This window comes from Cylas formicarius, unplaced genomic scaffold (genome assembly GCF_029955315.1).
Source record: "Cylas formicarius isolate icCylForm1 unplaced genomic scaffold, icCylForm1.1 PGA_scaffold_10__41_contigs__length_53128322, whole genome shotgun sequence".
Taxonomy (NCBI): domain Eukaryota; kingdom Metazoa; phylum Arthropoda; class Insecta; order Coleoptera; family Brentidae; genus Cylas; species Cylas formicarius.
In genome coordinates this window covers 50,947,641-50,963,207 of record NW_026844214.1, presented here as the reverse complement: position 1 = coordinate 50,963,207, position 15,567 = coordinate 50,947,641, and the positions used below count along the sequence as shown (strand labels likewise).

Sequence of the window (15,567 nt, the reverse complement as noted above, 5' to 3'; positions counted from 1 at the left end):
AATTTTAAAAGGGTTCTCCAGATCTCAGTTTAGCGTGTATCCCGAAAATATATTAATATTGCAACCAAACGGTCGATAGGTACCGGACAGGGATTTTCTAAATGCCAATGTAAAACAAAATGCACAACAAATAGATGTGCATGCCTTAAAGCAAAGATTCTCTTGTTGCAATATCCACTGTCAATCCTAACATAGTAGCTAAAACTAAAGTCACCAAATTTGGTTTTAACGTGTTCTTCTATTAATTGCACATTTTCATCGTATCCCAATTCTGGGTCTAGGAGTCATATTCAAGTTCCACTCTTAAAAGTCCTTCATGCTCGGAGCAATTGGGAATGGTTTATCTAGTAACCCTTTGCCAGGACCTGTGAATATAATTTAGGCGTCCAAAGAGATCTATAGAAAAGGATTTATTTTTTCATAAAAAAAAAATCCTTCGGTGACATTTGAGGGAATGGTCCACTGGCTGAAGTTGTTCGCTTTCAGGTCTTCATCTGATGTTATTCAAGCTTTACAGTTCATTTTATGGGTAAATTTTTGTTTTTAAAACATCTTGAATTGAGAGACTTTCATATCCGCAACAATTTCCTTATTTCTGGTCCAGACATGCTTGCCGCTGCTAGAACTGTAATCTTTTATTCAGTATTCAGTCCATTCCACAATTGTTCCATTACTGATATTGTGTCTCTTTTTGAAACGTTTGATTCAACTTCTAGAATAGTTCAATTTTGTTTTTTCCTTTAATTTCTTCCGTTTAAAATTTGTTTCGCATAAGCTGATAAAAAATAAAACCTCAAGACCGATATGTGGAAAAATAACAAGCTTAGCAAGTTCACTAACTTCTAAATATGTAGATTGTATTCGGTCGCTTCAGAAAAAGGGTTCGTTATGAAAGGAAATAAAGTATTTGGGACCCGAAAAAATAGGTCCACTATAATAAGTTCACGGTAAGCGGAATCTTTAGAGCTGCTATAAAATTAAGTCAATTTTATGCATAAATTTTCGTAGATCAAAAAGAAAGTTCATTTTGATCGGGTTTTATAAATACATAGTTGGAGTAGAAATTTGATATATCACATTTACTTTTCTATAACTTTTTATTTATTTTTATACTTACAAATTTACGTTACAAAAATGATAAAATATGATCTGGTATCACGACAGACTGAAACTGATATGACATGGTGCCCACGATAACCTACAAAATTCCGGCACTTAAAACAAATAAATCATGCACAAGTATAAAGTTTTTATTTGAATATTATACCTTAGCAATAGAGATTAGTTTTTTGACATATTTTAAAAATAAAAAAACTGTGATCATAATTACCTGATTTCTAAACAGTGCCATACACAAGATGACGCCTCCGGGTCCTTGAATACTGGCCACAAATGCATTTGTTTTGGTAGTGTAGGCGTATATTAACCCGTTGGTGCAACCCGCAAGAAGAAGACCTTTGTGGATAACCATGCAACTTATACCTTTAGATTTCGATGCGTCAAGTGATTTGACGAAATGCCCTTCCTAAAAGATATCAGGTAATTGCTCTGCTTCATCAATATTTCAATAAATCTTTGCTTTCTAATTATTTAATAATAATATTGTTGTAAATTCTTATAAACTATGTATAATGTATTTGAATGTATATAAATGTACCAGAAAAAAAGAGATAAACGAAAAATGAAAGAAAAAATTAGGAGTATCCCTATATTAAATATTCTTCTATACAATGTGTCTACTTCTTCATCATTATTCATAGAGGCATGCGGTTTTCGCAATACTGGGCTCGGCTTATGTGAAACGAATGTTGACTTTGTTTTTGATATACAGGGAGAAACAAAAACAGTAAATTTGGCCATTCAGGCACTCTTTGTATTTTAAACTCCCTGTTTCGTAATATAGTGGGGTACTCAGATTTATTGTAAAAGATAATTTTTTGAGATACGAGGTAAAATTATATTTTTTCAATGTGTGCTTTAACAAAATATATTATTTTAAATAAACATATATTTTTACATTTTGGAAGATATATTTCTATTCTATCCTAATGTTTTTGCACCTAATAATAATATTATTACGATGGTTACTGTACCAATTGTTATAAAAAAAAGAGTAAGAGTAAAGAGTAAGTAAAATAACCAAACTATTTGTTGATGTATTGTATTTGTATTGAGAGGCTCTATTTTCGTAGCCATGTATTTTTCATAGTTTTTAATTATTCATTTGTTGAATATTTTACTAATAGAAATTTTTTATTCGCAACAAAATACAGTAGGCTCGCGATATAGTGAACTGCTCTAAATTGGAAACGTACAATTTTTTGTTAATGTATTCTGTAGAGAGGCTCTCGAAATAATGAACCCAAAAGAATTTGTTGGTCAAAAAACGCGTCAATACAGGAAAACGATTTTAAACGATTTGTTTTCTTTTATGTAAGTTTTCTCAGGAAATATAACCTGGAAACTAGATGTAACACTTGTCTCAAAATCTTTCAACATTTTCGATCCGTCTAAGACAACATTCCGTTTGAGATGCCAGGAGTTTACAACATTGAAAGAAGAACACGATCACAATCACGAAACCGGACATAAAATTTTATTCGGTAAAACTAAAATTCTTGCATGTAATCAATTCTTCTACCAACGAAAAATTCGAGAATCTATGGAAATCTATAAGCAACCAAACAATCTTAACCGTGACTCAGAGGGAATGTTAATGCTCCTCTTTTAGATACGTCTGAGGGTGAGAACAATGGTGCACAGTTAGTGAGAAACTTTCAAAAATCGAAAATAAATTACCTGATTCTCCTTACAATTCGTCCAAAATTTGAGTAATTGAAGAGATCATTTGGACCAGAAAAATAAATAATTCGAAGCTGCAATTGAGGTGTTTGGAGGCAACGGTAACCGTAAACTTTCTCCGCCAGGCTTCAATTCACAATTAATATAAACTCGATTCTTCATTAATAAATTTGATTAAAATTGATAATGTAATTTTGTATACTTACTGCACTTGGTACAGTGTGCTAAATGCAAAAATATTTTTAAAAATAAGGGTAAATGAGTTAGAATATATTCATGCAAGGCTTTTGATTTGAAATACGCCTTGTTTTCTTTAATACACTTAGATTGCACTACCCCTTTAACAAACAATGTACAGGTGCAAAGTGGAATGCGAGCCATTTTCAGTTCTGAAGAAGCCAACCAGATGATTAACGAAAGGTCAGCAAGTTTAAGGCAGCAGGAATCTAGAAGATTTGTAAATAGCCTTCCAATAGCTGAACTGAGGTGGCTTTTACTTGATGAAAATCCATTTATCAAAATAAATAAGAACTAAAAGTTCAGATTTTCACACAGGCTCAGTTTCTTCCGATTCCTGGTTGACATCAATCACGACGTTATCATTACAACTTTTAGAGAGAGGACTAGTGGCATTATCAGATACAAAGGGGAAGTTATCTAAAAAAATCCCTATATGTCCCAAACCTCTTCATTTTCGAATTACGATAAGAAAAACGTTATTTTCTTATCGCCCCAGATTGCACGCTCGTAAATAAAACAAAAAATATTTGCAACAATGTAACTTGTAATATTAAAACGCGTGGAAACTGGAAAGGGAACGTGGAATATAAACATTTTTAAAAATTGAACTGAGGTGGTTGTTACTTGATGAAAATCCATTTATCAAAATAAATAAGAACTAAAAGTTCAGATTTTCACGAAATTCTATATTTTTACATGACAATTGTTTCGACAACACCCTGTCTTTATCAAATGTAATATTTACAAACTACCTGCTACTATATATGCCGAAAAATGACAATCAATGTGAGAATTTAAGTTCAATAAAGGAGAGGTATTTAAATCTAATTGATCGTTAAATATTTGAATGTCTTATTTTGTTAATCTCCATGGCTTCCGATAAATTTAATTTTCTACACACAGGACAGTATCTAAATTTTGAGTCTAAGCAATCTGAAGCAACTAAATTAGGAATAATTAAAACATTGTGCAAAAGAGCAATCACAATATGTAGCGACCAAGCATCTCTCGATGCCGGATTGAATAATATTAAAAAGGATTTGCTTCAGAACGGTTACTCCGAAAAATCCATAAACAAAATAATAGCAAACTGTAAGCGGGAAACAACACCGGAACCATGTGAGGTAGATACTCTTTCTCTCTTGACGATCCCATACGTGAAAGGAATATCAGAAAAGATTAGGCGAATTAAATATGGATCAACATTAAGAAAAGCAAAGCCTGAAACGTCGACTTAAGAGAAAGAGTGTATCTACCAGAGACCCTGTGAATGCGGAGAGTCATATATTGACGAAACCAAACGACCTCTAAAAATAAGAGTTGAAGAACACAAGAAACATACAATGAAAGGTGAAACGCAAAAATCAGGTATCGCAGAAAACGTGTGGACCAAACAACACAACATCCAATGGTTGTTCACAGAGAACAGCATTGGAGAAAGCGCGATTTTAAAGAAGCAGTTTTCATTAGAAACAATGAAAACATCTTCAGCAATCCAAGAGTGGATATACCAACAATTTGACAACCTCTAATGAGGCGCGCCAATGCTGGCGTTCTAGTTGAACAACTTCACGCTTCACTACTCCCGACTCCGTCATGGATGAGTGCCGTCGCCTAGTATATAAACCTTGTAGCCTTGATAACGGGTAAGTGATACAACTGTACGAAACGTTGTGCAAGTTAAAAATAAAGACAATGGAAGTCCGACATCCTTTTAGTATTTCTAGAAGTAAAGCTGCTATCTTAACGAGCACAGCTTATAAACATGAATTGCTAGCCAGTACCGGAGCGAAACTACGTATGGTGTCAACCAGTAAATTGCCTTCTTTGAAAGGAAAGGGCCTATCAGTAAAGAAACCCCCTAAACCTCCAAATCAAGATATGAATGGGAGAAACAAGCCAGCACCACCAAAGAAAACAGATTCTGAAAGAAGCAAACCTGTTGACCAGTGGATTCGATGTAGTTCTTGTCAGAGATGGGTCCACGAAGCCTGCGGTCCATCAAACGACGAAACGTCGTGTCAAAAACGTTTTTAGACAATCCTTGTTTACTTTTAATTTAATTGGAATTCTACTTACGTGGAAATTATAAACTAAAATGTCTTTGCACGTGGTTCCGCAATAAAGTAAATTCCGTTCTAACAACAACGAATAGACGGTGACGGGCATTTCGTCCTTGGAAAAATTGCGCAGATAAAGGCCCGAGAGGGCGTCGCGCACGCAAACGGGAGCGTTGCGATTTCCCACCAACAAAACGTACCGAGGCCCTTCTTGGACCGCCTTTATCACGTGAATGTTGGTCATGGACTTATCCTCGAACTCCACTTTTTCTTTCTGAAAACGCGCTCGACTGCACCTTGCCACGTTTTATTTAGACTTGATCGCGGGTACCTTTAAGGAATATCTCAGTAACGTTCCCCGTAAGCATCCCACGAACACGTAGCCCCACTTCGCATCCATGCACTGCACGCTATCCGCGATGGCTATGGCCTTGACGATTTTCCGATTGTCGAAGTTGTAAACTATCAAATCGCTGCCCAACGAGCCGACGTACATGTACGTCGCATCGAGTTTGCTGGGACACAGCAGCATACAGGTCAAGGGAACGTTCGTCACGCATATGGCGTGAACCAGGGGTCCCGTTAAACTGAAATACAAAATTCGTCCCTTCTCGGTAGCGGCCACTATGTATTCCTCCACCACCTAAAAGTAATCACAGACTCGTAGGCGCGGCTCACACTACCAGAATATATGGTCTGTTCATAGATATAAGAAAGTGACCAATTGCTTTTGAATGGGATTATCCAGCGGTGGTCATTAACATACAATGCAACCAGATTATTACCTAAAGTTTCGGAATTTAAATTCAGGTAAAATTGTGGTCCGTAATAGAAAATAATTTTATACCTACCTGTGTTTAATACTCTTTGGTTTGGTATACTACTTATATACAAAATATGTGCGACTCTAGTGCATCCAGCAGATGCTCCTGCCCAAATGTAGAAAACACTATTCTATTGAAACTAAGGAAGATATACACAATGTTTATTTGACCCTCATTGAACGTGGTGCCAGCAAGCAAGCATCTTTAGAAGAAACGGCCACATTGACAAAAATTCCAACATTAACTGTATGGAAAATTGTGAATAATCCCATTTCAGCGAGGAAAAAAAGAAGCGATGCTGACATTTTCTCGAGTGTACATGAAAGTGATCAAGATATAATACGGCGTAAAATTTACCAGTTATACGAGGAACGGTGTTAAATGTGGCAGAACTACCTGACAAGTTTTAATGGAATCTTTTGGAATTCGGAAATGGCGACTGGAATATCTAGAAAAAAATAGGATTTACAGAGAACAAAGTCCAATTATTTACTTGGATGAAACCTGGTTGTTCGACACTTATGATACCCCGGAAAAGGGATGGTTGGATTCCAAATGGACGTTCTCTGTCTGCGAAAAATATTAAAGATTCTTCTCTGGATTACCATGAAGACACCACCGCTGATTTATTTGAAGGTTGGTTTAAAAACAAACTAGTTCCAAACATTCCTCCTAATAGCGTCATTCTAATGGACAATGCAAGTTATCACAGTAGACAGTTGACTAAAACCCCTTCCTCGTGTGACACAAAAGCAACAATCCAGAACTACATGCATAATAACGACATTTATTTTCACGAAGATTATACCAAACAGCAATTAATTGATGTTCTACAAAGCTTGAACCTACAAAAGGAATACGTCTGTGATAATTATGCAAAAATTGAACATGTTTGGCACCAACTAAAATCTGCCATTCGTCGTAACAATGTTTTCCCCGTGTTAACTCCAATGTCCTCAAACTTATAGAAACCGAAGTTTTTGACATCCCTCTACAAAGTTGGGCAAATTTCTGTTAAATATATAGAAAAAGCAGAACAATCGTATATCCATATTGCAAATAATATAGAACAAATAATAATTAGAACAGGCGATGATAGCGATAGTGATACTGATATATTATGTGAATATCTTTAAGTAATTTAAGTAGGCAATAAAAATAAGTTGTAATTTTATTTTAGATTTAAACATAAATATATACATAAATAAATAAACATTGTTTGGTATCTTTCCAAACAAAACCTCAAATAATTCAATTCTAAGCAAAGTACGGACGTATTGGGCCTTATTTCATTCTTACAGCTTGCCAGGGTCTTTCCTTAATTCGTATCAGTTAGTCACTTTCTTATATCTACGAACAGACTTTACCTTTATGTCCACAACTTTTTCCTGCAAAGCGGGAAAACTTATGACGTCGTAACTATGCTCTTTTTCGCTCTCCTTGCCTTTCTCCCGTAGCGGTTCCGGCGGCACCGTTTCTTCCGCCTTCTTGTCGGCAATCTGCAACCGTTTAAACAGAGACTGTCTGTATTCGATCAACTTGCCCACACATTCGTCGACAAAATGCATCTTGCCGATTACGGCCGACAAACTAGTTGTGTCGCAGCCTCCAAACTCCTCGGCAAAGAAATTTAAAAAGCTTTCGCTCGTGGGAGCCGGACGATCCGTCTGGCAACATCTTTCTATCCGATTCACTTTAAATTCCTCAGAAGGTTCATTCTCCATTTGATCGTTTTGCTTCAATTCGTCTTCTTCCTTGATCGAAATATTTACTTCGTCGCAAATTTCGTTCTGATTCGGTTCAATTTCCTCCTTTACTGAAATATTCACTTGATCGCAAGTTTCGTTGCATAGCAATAAGCATTGTTCGTTTCGAACCTCGGTCCTACTCGCTATGTCGTCCGCAAATGTTTCCAGTTTAATTGGTGCAACTTCGTTTGGGTCCTCAGTTGCCACAGGCTCAGTTTCTTCCGATTCCTGGTTGACATCAATCACGACGTTATCATTACAACTTTTAGAGAGAGGACTAGTGGCATTATCAGATACAAAGGGGAAGTTATCTAAAAAAATCCCTATATGTCCCAAACCTCTTCATTTTCGAATTACACGATGTTTTAAGAAAAACGTTATTTTCTTATCGCCCCAGACTGCACGCTCGTAAATAAAACAAAAAATATTTGCAACAATGTAACTTGTAATATTAAAACGCGTGGAAACTGGAAAGGGAACGTGGAATATAAACATTTTTAAAAATTGAACTGAGGTGGCTTTTACTTGATGAAAATCCATTTATCAAAATAAATAAGAACTAAAAGTTCAGATTTTCACGAAATTATATATATTTACATGACAATTGTTTCGACACCACCGTGTCTTTATCAAACATTTGATAAAGACACGGTGTTGTCGAAACAACTGTCATGTCATTTCGTGAAAATCTGAACTTTTACTTCTTATTTATTTTGATTAAAAAAAAAATTACCTCTTTGCGTTTCATTTATTTTTTGCTTTCACAGGAAACTACATCTTTATATTTTCTTGCATTGTATACATATTACGTTGTTCATTTTTATAGTACATATAAACAGAAAAAGGCCAGTTGCAATTTGCAGATTATTTTAATTACATTGGTCCTTTGAATCTAATCCGCTTTTCGGGGCTTTTGGATAATATTTATATAACATAACTGTAAATTTTTGACTAATATATTTTTTTCTAAAAACTATTCATCTGAACCAAAAAATAAACGCTACTTCGAAGACAATTTAATATGCGTTTAATATGAGTGTAAATTTGTCAAGAGTGCTGATTTTTTTAGATGCGTAGCTACAGTTAAACAAATGAAAAGTGTTCTGGCAGTAGTTATAGTGATAGTAACAAACTTGTTAACCCATTTGGTCCCAGTGGTGCGTTAATGCACTACCTATTCTATGATTTTTTTTGTCACATCCAGGAAATATTTTTGCACATCCATTTAGAAATTTTATTATTATCACTACTAAAGGACATAAAACCGTAGAAATCGCTAATTTATGTGTAAAGGATAGATCTTATATATGACTTCAACAGTTAACAAAAGGGGTACATAAAAAAAAATATTTGTTAAGTCTACAGCATCGGAAATACTATATTGATTATGCTTTACTTTTTGAAAATATTTACTGGTGCGTGAATGCGCCACTGGTTTTATCTGTGAAACAAAACTTTGTTATTGCAAGTCTATACAAGTCAGCGCATGTAGAATAAACATCCAACAATTAGCGTGTTCTTGAGTATTAGTTTGTGCCTTGTGCAATGAACGTTACAGTTCGTAAAATATGCCATTTCCGAGGTATTTGACTCAAAAGGAATTAGAGGCGGCTATGGAGGAGATCGTGATGGATGAGAGCAATAACAATGAAAGTCGTAAGTATTATTTGGATTTACATTCTTATGTATTGTAGCATTCCATTTCTTGTAAATTTATGTCAAAAAAAACATAAAAAAATGTTTACAGAACATATTGACGCGGTCTATATTCCACCCGGCATGGATGCCTTGACTGACGAAGAAGACATGAACGATAACATAAATCTACAAGAGTTTGGGGAACCAACTGATATAGTTGGAACTTTCGAGTTAAATACACCGGATGATACAGCTGATTCTTTGCTAGGCGCTCTCGAACAGGCAGAAGGCGAATTACAACGGCTCGTGGTGACCGCTTGTGTCAACAATAATAAGAAATCGTCACCTTAATGCGGTTCAAATGCAATTCAGCTCCATGAAGTTCGAAGAGTTGCTATTAGTCAATGGACAATGAAAAGAAGACTGAAGGAAAACAACCTGAAAAACTGAGGATTCTGTGAGGGAGCATTGCTCGCGACGGTTTCACCTCCGTTCGCTCCGAATCGCTCAGAATCCCTTGTAATCGTCCCGAAAAATTTTGAAATCGGTTTCCACTTGGTGGATTTAGTGTTTAGTGAATGTTTTAAAGTGATAATTGTCGCCGGTATGGAGGCCGGATGGGCCCGGATGGTCCCCGGTGGAAGCGGGGGGATGTCGGTTCATTTTTTGTTATAATCGTTGTCGGCCCCGTCATGTTTTCCGTCCAGTCTCTTTTAATTAAGGCACCCCCAGGTCATAAAGTAAACGTTAACAATATTCGTAAGTGGCCAAGTGACCATAGTAATTGTGGCCAATAGAAGTAATGGAAGGAAGTAAGGAACCTGAAAAACTGTAGGGACTTTCGATGGAACCATTGCACATGGCGGACGTTGCTCATGCCCGGTTCCAAAAAAAGTGTAGAAATCGGTCGAAATTAGTGTCGTTTAAAGAAAATTTTGTTTTGTGCATTTGTTATCTGAAGTGATAGAGGCGTAGTGCCTATAATTTTGAGAAATAGTGTTTCGTTTTACGCGGTTGTTCACGGATTTGTGATTTGTTATTCCATGATGTGTATGTTAACACGGTTTCCGGGTGTCTTGTACTCACGCTGGTAATCAGGCCGGATGGGATCGTATATCCCGTGTAAGATAATTGCGGGAAACGTTTGAAAAATCGGTCGTCATTTTTTGACAATTTATTTAGAAGTTGTTCCCGTTTTTGTATAAGTTAATCAACCTGGAGGATGATGGATTGGTAAGGAAGGCATTTTTCAGGATATTTGAATAATGTTCATAATTGTGTAAGCTGGCCGAATGACCTTATGAAGTTGTGGCCATTAGAAGTAAAGAAAAAAGAACAAGAACCTCAAAAACAACAACTGCTACAAAACAACTGCAATTGGTCCAAAACTTACTCCAGCTCATCCACAAGTACGCCTACACTTGAACATTTTACCAATGGGGGGTTGTTCTGTGCCTTTTTGATAGTGACCGACCAAAAAAAGTGTACCGAAGAACGGGAGAGCGATTTGCAGGATGCCACAATAAAGAGCGGAGCCCTTATGGTGTGCAATTCGTATGGACGCACGAACCGACCCTGTTTTCATCCGTAGGGGCGACCGTGATCAAGGGCCAGGAGGTTTAACTGGTGCTAGGTGCACCGGGTGCGAAATAAAATGACGCACTATACGATCTGGACACCCATAGGAGATACGAAAAAAAGTTTCGTACAAAAGTTTTTTGTACTGAAGATTTAAAATATTATAATTTGTTGATACGGGGTGTTCCAATAGTATCCCCTCCAACATCAACTTTGTTATTTTAAATGGAACACCCCGTATATATCGACATTTTTGGAATCATTGCTTAAAATAAAAGTCACTTTTTTCAAAGAAACTTCCACAGACTGCTGTAATGCTTTTTACAAAACTCTATTTTCTTCTATTTCTATAAACTCTCGGATTTTTCGTTGGTAGAAGAACTGATTATATGCAAGAATTTTAGTTTTATCGAATAATTTTTTTTTGTTATTTGGACTCATGATCAAGAAACCCTAGTAGATTTTCTTAGACATTTAAACTCGATACACCATAACATACGTTTTACCATTGAGTTGGAAGCTAATAATAACCTGCCATTCTTAGATATTCTTATCAATAGAAAATCAGACCTAACATTGGGTCATTGTGTTTACAGAAAACCTACGCACGCAGACCGATACCTTAATGCATGGTCACATCCCCATCCGGCGCAAAAATCATCGGTTATCAACTCTTTGTTTACAGAGCCGTAAAACTATCTCAGCCCGAGTCACTGAAAACAGAATTAAAACACCTTACCTCTGCTCTTCTCTCATTAAAGATATTCCATCAAAATATACACTTCGCCACAACCTTCCAATAGCAATGAGGCCGAAAGCAATCCTACAGTTGCCACTGTGGTCCTTCCTTACATTCAAAACATCACTGACCACATAACAAAATTTCTAAAGAAGTATAACGTCAAAACCAGATTTACCACTTGTCCGAAAATCTCTCAACATCTGCCGTCCGTTAAAAAGAAAATTCCATTTGAGACGCCAGGAGTTTACTGCATTCCATGCATATGCGGCAAAGAATACATTGGAGAGACCGGACGAAAAATATCAAATAGACTCAAAGAACACGAAAGAGCCTTATGACTAAAACAAATAAACTCATCAGCTGTTGCCGAACACACTCATGAAACCGGGCATAAAATTTTATTCGATAAAACTAAAATTCTTGCATGTAATCAATTCTTCTACCAACGAAAAATCCGAGAGTCGATAGAAATCTATAAACAAATTAACAATCTTAACCGCGACTCAGGTCTCTCTACCTGTCACCAATTTTACATAGTTTAGGCAGAAATTGAGGGTATGTGTTTTTTTTTTTTTCATATTTTGATTGCCTCATATAAAATTGTATTGTGACGCTACTGATCCAGGCAACGAAAATTTACCCACAGACTAAGGAGATGATGCGCTACTCAATAAGTTTGACAGATGCGCCTCAGCTTATACAGGGTATCCCAAATAGGTGGTACCGTTTCGGTGAACTTAATTAACAAAATCTCAAGATTTTCAAATGGAAGACCCTAAATTTTTATTCAGATATCAAACTTTTTGAGATATTCGAGGTTTAAGATAAGACCCGTATAAATTCTTCTTGAATTTAAATTTAGGTCACTTATTGGAAATATTAGGCATTTTTTAAATAGCAAAGACACGATATTACTTCTTTTAAAGATATAATACTCCGGATATACGAATAAAACCAATTGCTAACATTAGAAAAAACAATTCTATACTACACACTTTAACCGATTTAATAAAACTTCAGAATTCATATTTAAAGAAACATTACCTAAAAAAAATACCTAATAACAAAAATAAACATTTAAAGTTTATAGGTTATCCAAAAAACTATAACTTATTTAAAATACAAATAAAATATATACTAACAAAAAACTATGAATTTTTTAAAGAGAAATATGAAAAACAAAAAACAAACAGAAATGTCAAAGCTTGTTTATACCTTAATGTGTCAAAAAAAATATTGCGATGTCATAGCAACTGCATTTTTAAATATTTTGATATTTCTTTATTGCTCTGATGCCAGATGAAACGAGCATTTTAAGAGCAACATTTTTAACTAAACTTTATGGGCCGAATTAACGAACGCTTTTTAGTTAACTTTTTTCTATAGATTTATTTATTCAAATTTGTTACCTTGATTAGTTAACCTATTAACATTAATCACCTATTTTTGTTATTTAGTATTTTCAATCAACCTAGATAATTAAATGTTTCTTTAAATATGAATTCTGAAGTTTTATTAAATCTGTATTGTTAGCAATAGGTTTCGTTCATATATCTGGAGTATTATATCTTTAAAAGTAGGATCACGTCTTTGCTATTTCAAAAATACCTAATATTGCCAACAAGTGGGTATTATCTTAAACCTCGAATATCTCAAAAAGTAAGAAAAAATTAAATTAAAGATAAATTCCAAACTTACCTTATTTTTTCTCTTAGAATTGAGAGCTGAATAAAAATGTAGGGTGTTCCATTTGAAAATCTTGAGATTTCGATAATTAAATTCGCCAAAACCCATTCGGGATACCTTGTATAAGCTAAGGGGCATCTGTCAAACTGAGTGGTGGATCATCTCCTTAGACTGTGGTTAAATTTTCGTTGCAATACCTGGATCAGTAGCGTCACAAGACAATTTTATATGGGCCAATCATAATATGAAAAAAAAACACATAACCTCAATTTCGGCCTAAACTATGCAAAATTCGAATAGGAATTCCGTAAGAAAAAGATCTTTATTATAACCAAGGATTCCAAAAATGGCGATATATACAGGATGTTCCATTTAAAATAACAAAGTTGATGTCAGAGGGAACATAATATTTTAAATCCAAGAAGCTTTTGTACGAAACTTTTGTTCCTATCTCCTATGGCTGTCCAGATCCTATAGTGGGTCGTTTTTTTTGACACACGGGGTACATGGGGGTATTTTATCAGATCATGTACCATATGTCGACTATATTGGAGAAGAATTCATTTTTATACATGCTAGGCCCCACACCGCAAGAATCGTGCAAGATTACATTACAGAAGTCGGTTTTCGAGTTATTTAGTAGCCAGCATGCAGTCGCGACTTCAATCCGATCGAACATTCATGGGAAGAGCTAAAACGGAGAATTCGAACTAGACTTCGTACCCCTGAGCTTATTATTGTAGTAGAGGAAGAGTGGCTTAACATTCCACAAGAAACAATAGTGAATTTTGTTAGATCTATGCCTAATCGAGTAAGAGATGTTATTAGGGCAAGAGTGGATCATACCTATTATTAAAAAATAAGTTATTTTACTATGCTAAACCTAAGTAGCAAAAATTTTAACCAATTTAAACTGGTATTAAAGCATATTAAATTGTCATAGAGGTGACTTATTTCTAAAATCGATCATTTGTGTCCATTTGGTTATATTAGGCTTCACAATGAATGTAATGAAGAAAATTTGATGGCTGCCTTTTTCACATTACAATATTGCCATTAAGCAGTTTTAGTTACCAAATATAATTGCTTACCTAAACCTTCACCATCTAGACTGAGAGTCATTCTTAATTCTTCAATAACCTCAATTGGTAAGTCTTGAATTTGAATCCCAATATCGGGCATAATAGAGTTGATAAAGTTAGTGGATTCCTGAGTGTTTTGGGATGCACACATATTCCTTAACGCTCTCGATATCTCAAGCCGTTTCTGTTTCTGTATCTGCCAGATGGCTTTATCGTATCCACTGCATGCGGAGTTTATCAGATTCTTTTTCTTACCATTGTTTAAATTCATAATGTGGTTAATTATTTTTTCCTGAATGACATTGATGTCAAACTTTTCGTTGTTCTTGTTTGTTTTAAAATTACTTGTTTTCGGAAGTGAAATCTGCTTGTCCCGTTTGGTTGTTGTTGTGGTTTGGCTTTTAGGACTACTCAATGATTCATTCACTTTATGGGGACAATCATTTTTAAGGTTCTCAGTTGATTCTTCTGGTGATAATAACTGTCTCATGATAATGGCACTGGTTTGTTGAATTTGCTTCATAGTAAATTCTTCAGTTCCCTCCACTGGAGAAGCCGCTCTCACAGACGGTCTATTTACCTTATCGTAGTGATTTGAATTTGCTCTCGTTGCTCTGGGGTAGCCCGTTGCAAAGTTGTAATAATGATACCGGGAATGGGAATAATGAACATTTTGCCTATGTGGTCTAAAATGTAACACTGCTTCATCAAATGCAGGGAAGAAATATTAGTTTACCTAAGATAAGATGAACGGCGTCCTCTTTCAGAATAATAGTTCTTGTTATCAGCTTTTCTTTTATTGTAATTTGTATTCATTCTTACGTTTTAGAAACAATATGATGCATAAATTTGGTGTTATTTATTAATATAACCCACGTATCCTACGGCGACATATACAACATTGTAATTAATTGTTAAATCAGAAAAACATACCATTAACGAAGACTTAAGTGCTTTCATAGAAGATACCTAATTAAATAACCAAAATCTACAAAAATAAATATTATATTGCCATTGGGTTATAATGGTAAGGTTGGTGATTCTTCTTCCTAACTTCTATTGGCAATAATAGCCAGCCAACAACTGATTTTTGAGGTTACTGGGTTCTGATCGAATTATAAAAGCCATTTTGTTCTTGGTTGTGTCCTGCTATTCAAACCCAAAATT

At 35.3% G+C, this 15,567-nt stretch overlaps 1 protein-coding gene across 2 annotated transcripts; it reads right to left on the bottom strand.

The window, feature by feature from the left end:
* Nucleotides 1-1,075: 1,075 nt before the first annotated feature.
* Nucleotides 1,076-15,492, bottom strand: LOC132702991 (uncharacterized). 2 transcript variants are annotated; one of them, XM_060671984.1, is made up of 9 exons: nucleotides 15,334-15,492; nucleotides 15,137-15,281; nucleotides 14,410-15,086; nucleotides 7,804-7,985; nucleotides 7,294-7,737; nucleotides 5,434-5,745; nucleotides 5,122-5,376; nucleotides 1,331-1,525; nucleotides 1,076-1,198 (listed from the first exon to the last, which is right to left on the bottom strand). In XM_060671984.1, the coding sequence occupies exons 2-9, from the start codon at nucleotides 15,214-15,216 to the stop codon at nucleotides 1,127-1,129; spliced, it is 2,217 nt and encodes a 738-aa protein (XP_060527967.1). In that variant the 5' UTR covers nucleotides 15,217-15,281; nucleotides 15,334-15,492; the 3' UTR covers nucleotides 1,076-1,126. The 2 variants fall into 2 exon arrangements, with proteins under 2 accessions (XP_060527967.1, XP_060527958.1); XM_060671975.1 differs by having other exon boundaries at nucleotides 7,294-7,985.
* Between the last annotated feature and the right edge of the window lie 75 nt (nucleotides 15,493-15,567).

Excerpts from the sequence above, each read along its gene's own strand:
- LOC132702991 (XM_060671975.1), bottom strand. The coding sequence starts at position 15,216 with ATGAATACAAATTACAATAAAAGAAAAGCTGATAACAAGAACTATTAT. Across the intron at positions 5,746-7,293 it reads AAAAAGTTGTGGACATAAAG|GTGGTGGAGGAATACATAGT; the intron begins GTAAAGTCTGTT and ends GATTACTTTTAG. Across the intron at positions 1,526-5,121 it reads TTTTAGTTTATAATTTCCAC|GAAGGGCATTTCGTCAAATC; the intron begins GTAAGTAGAATT and ends GATATCTTTTAG.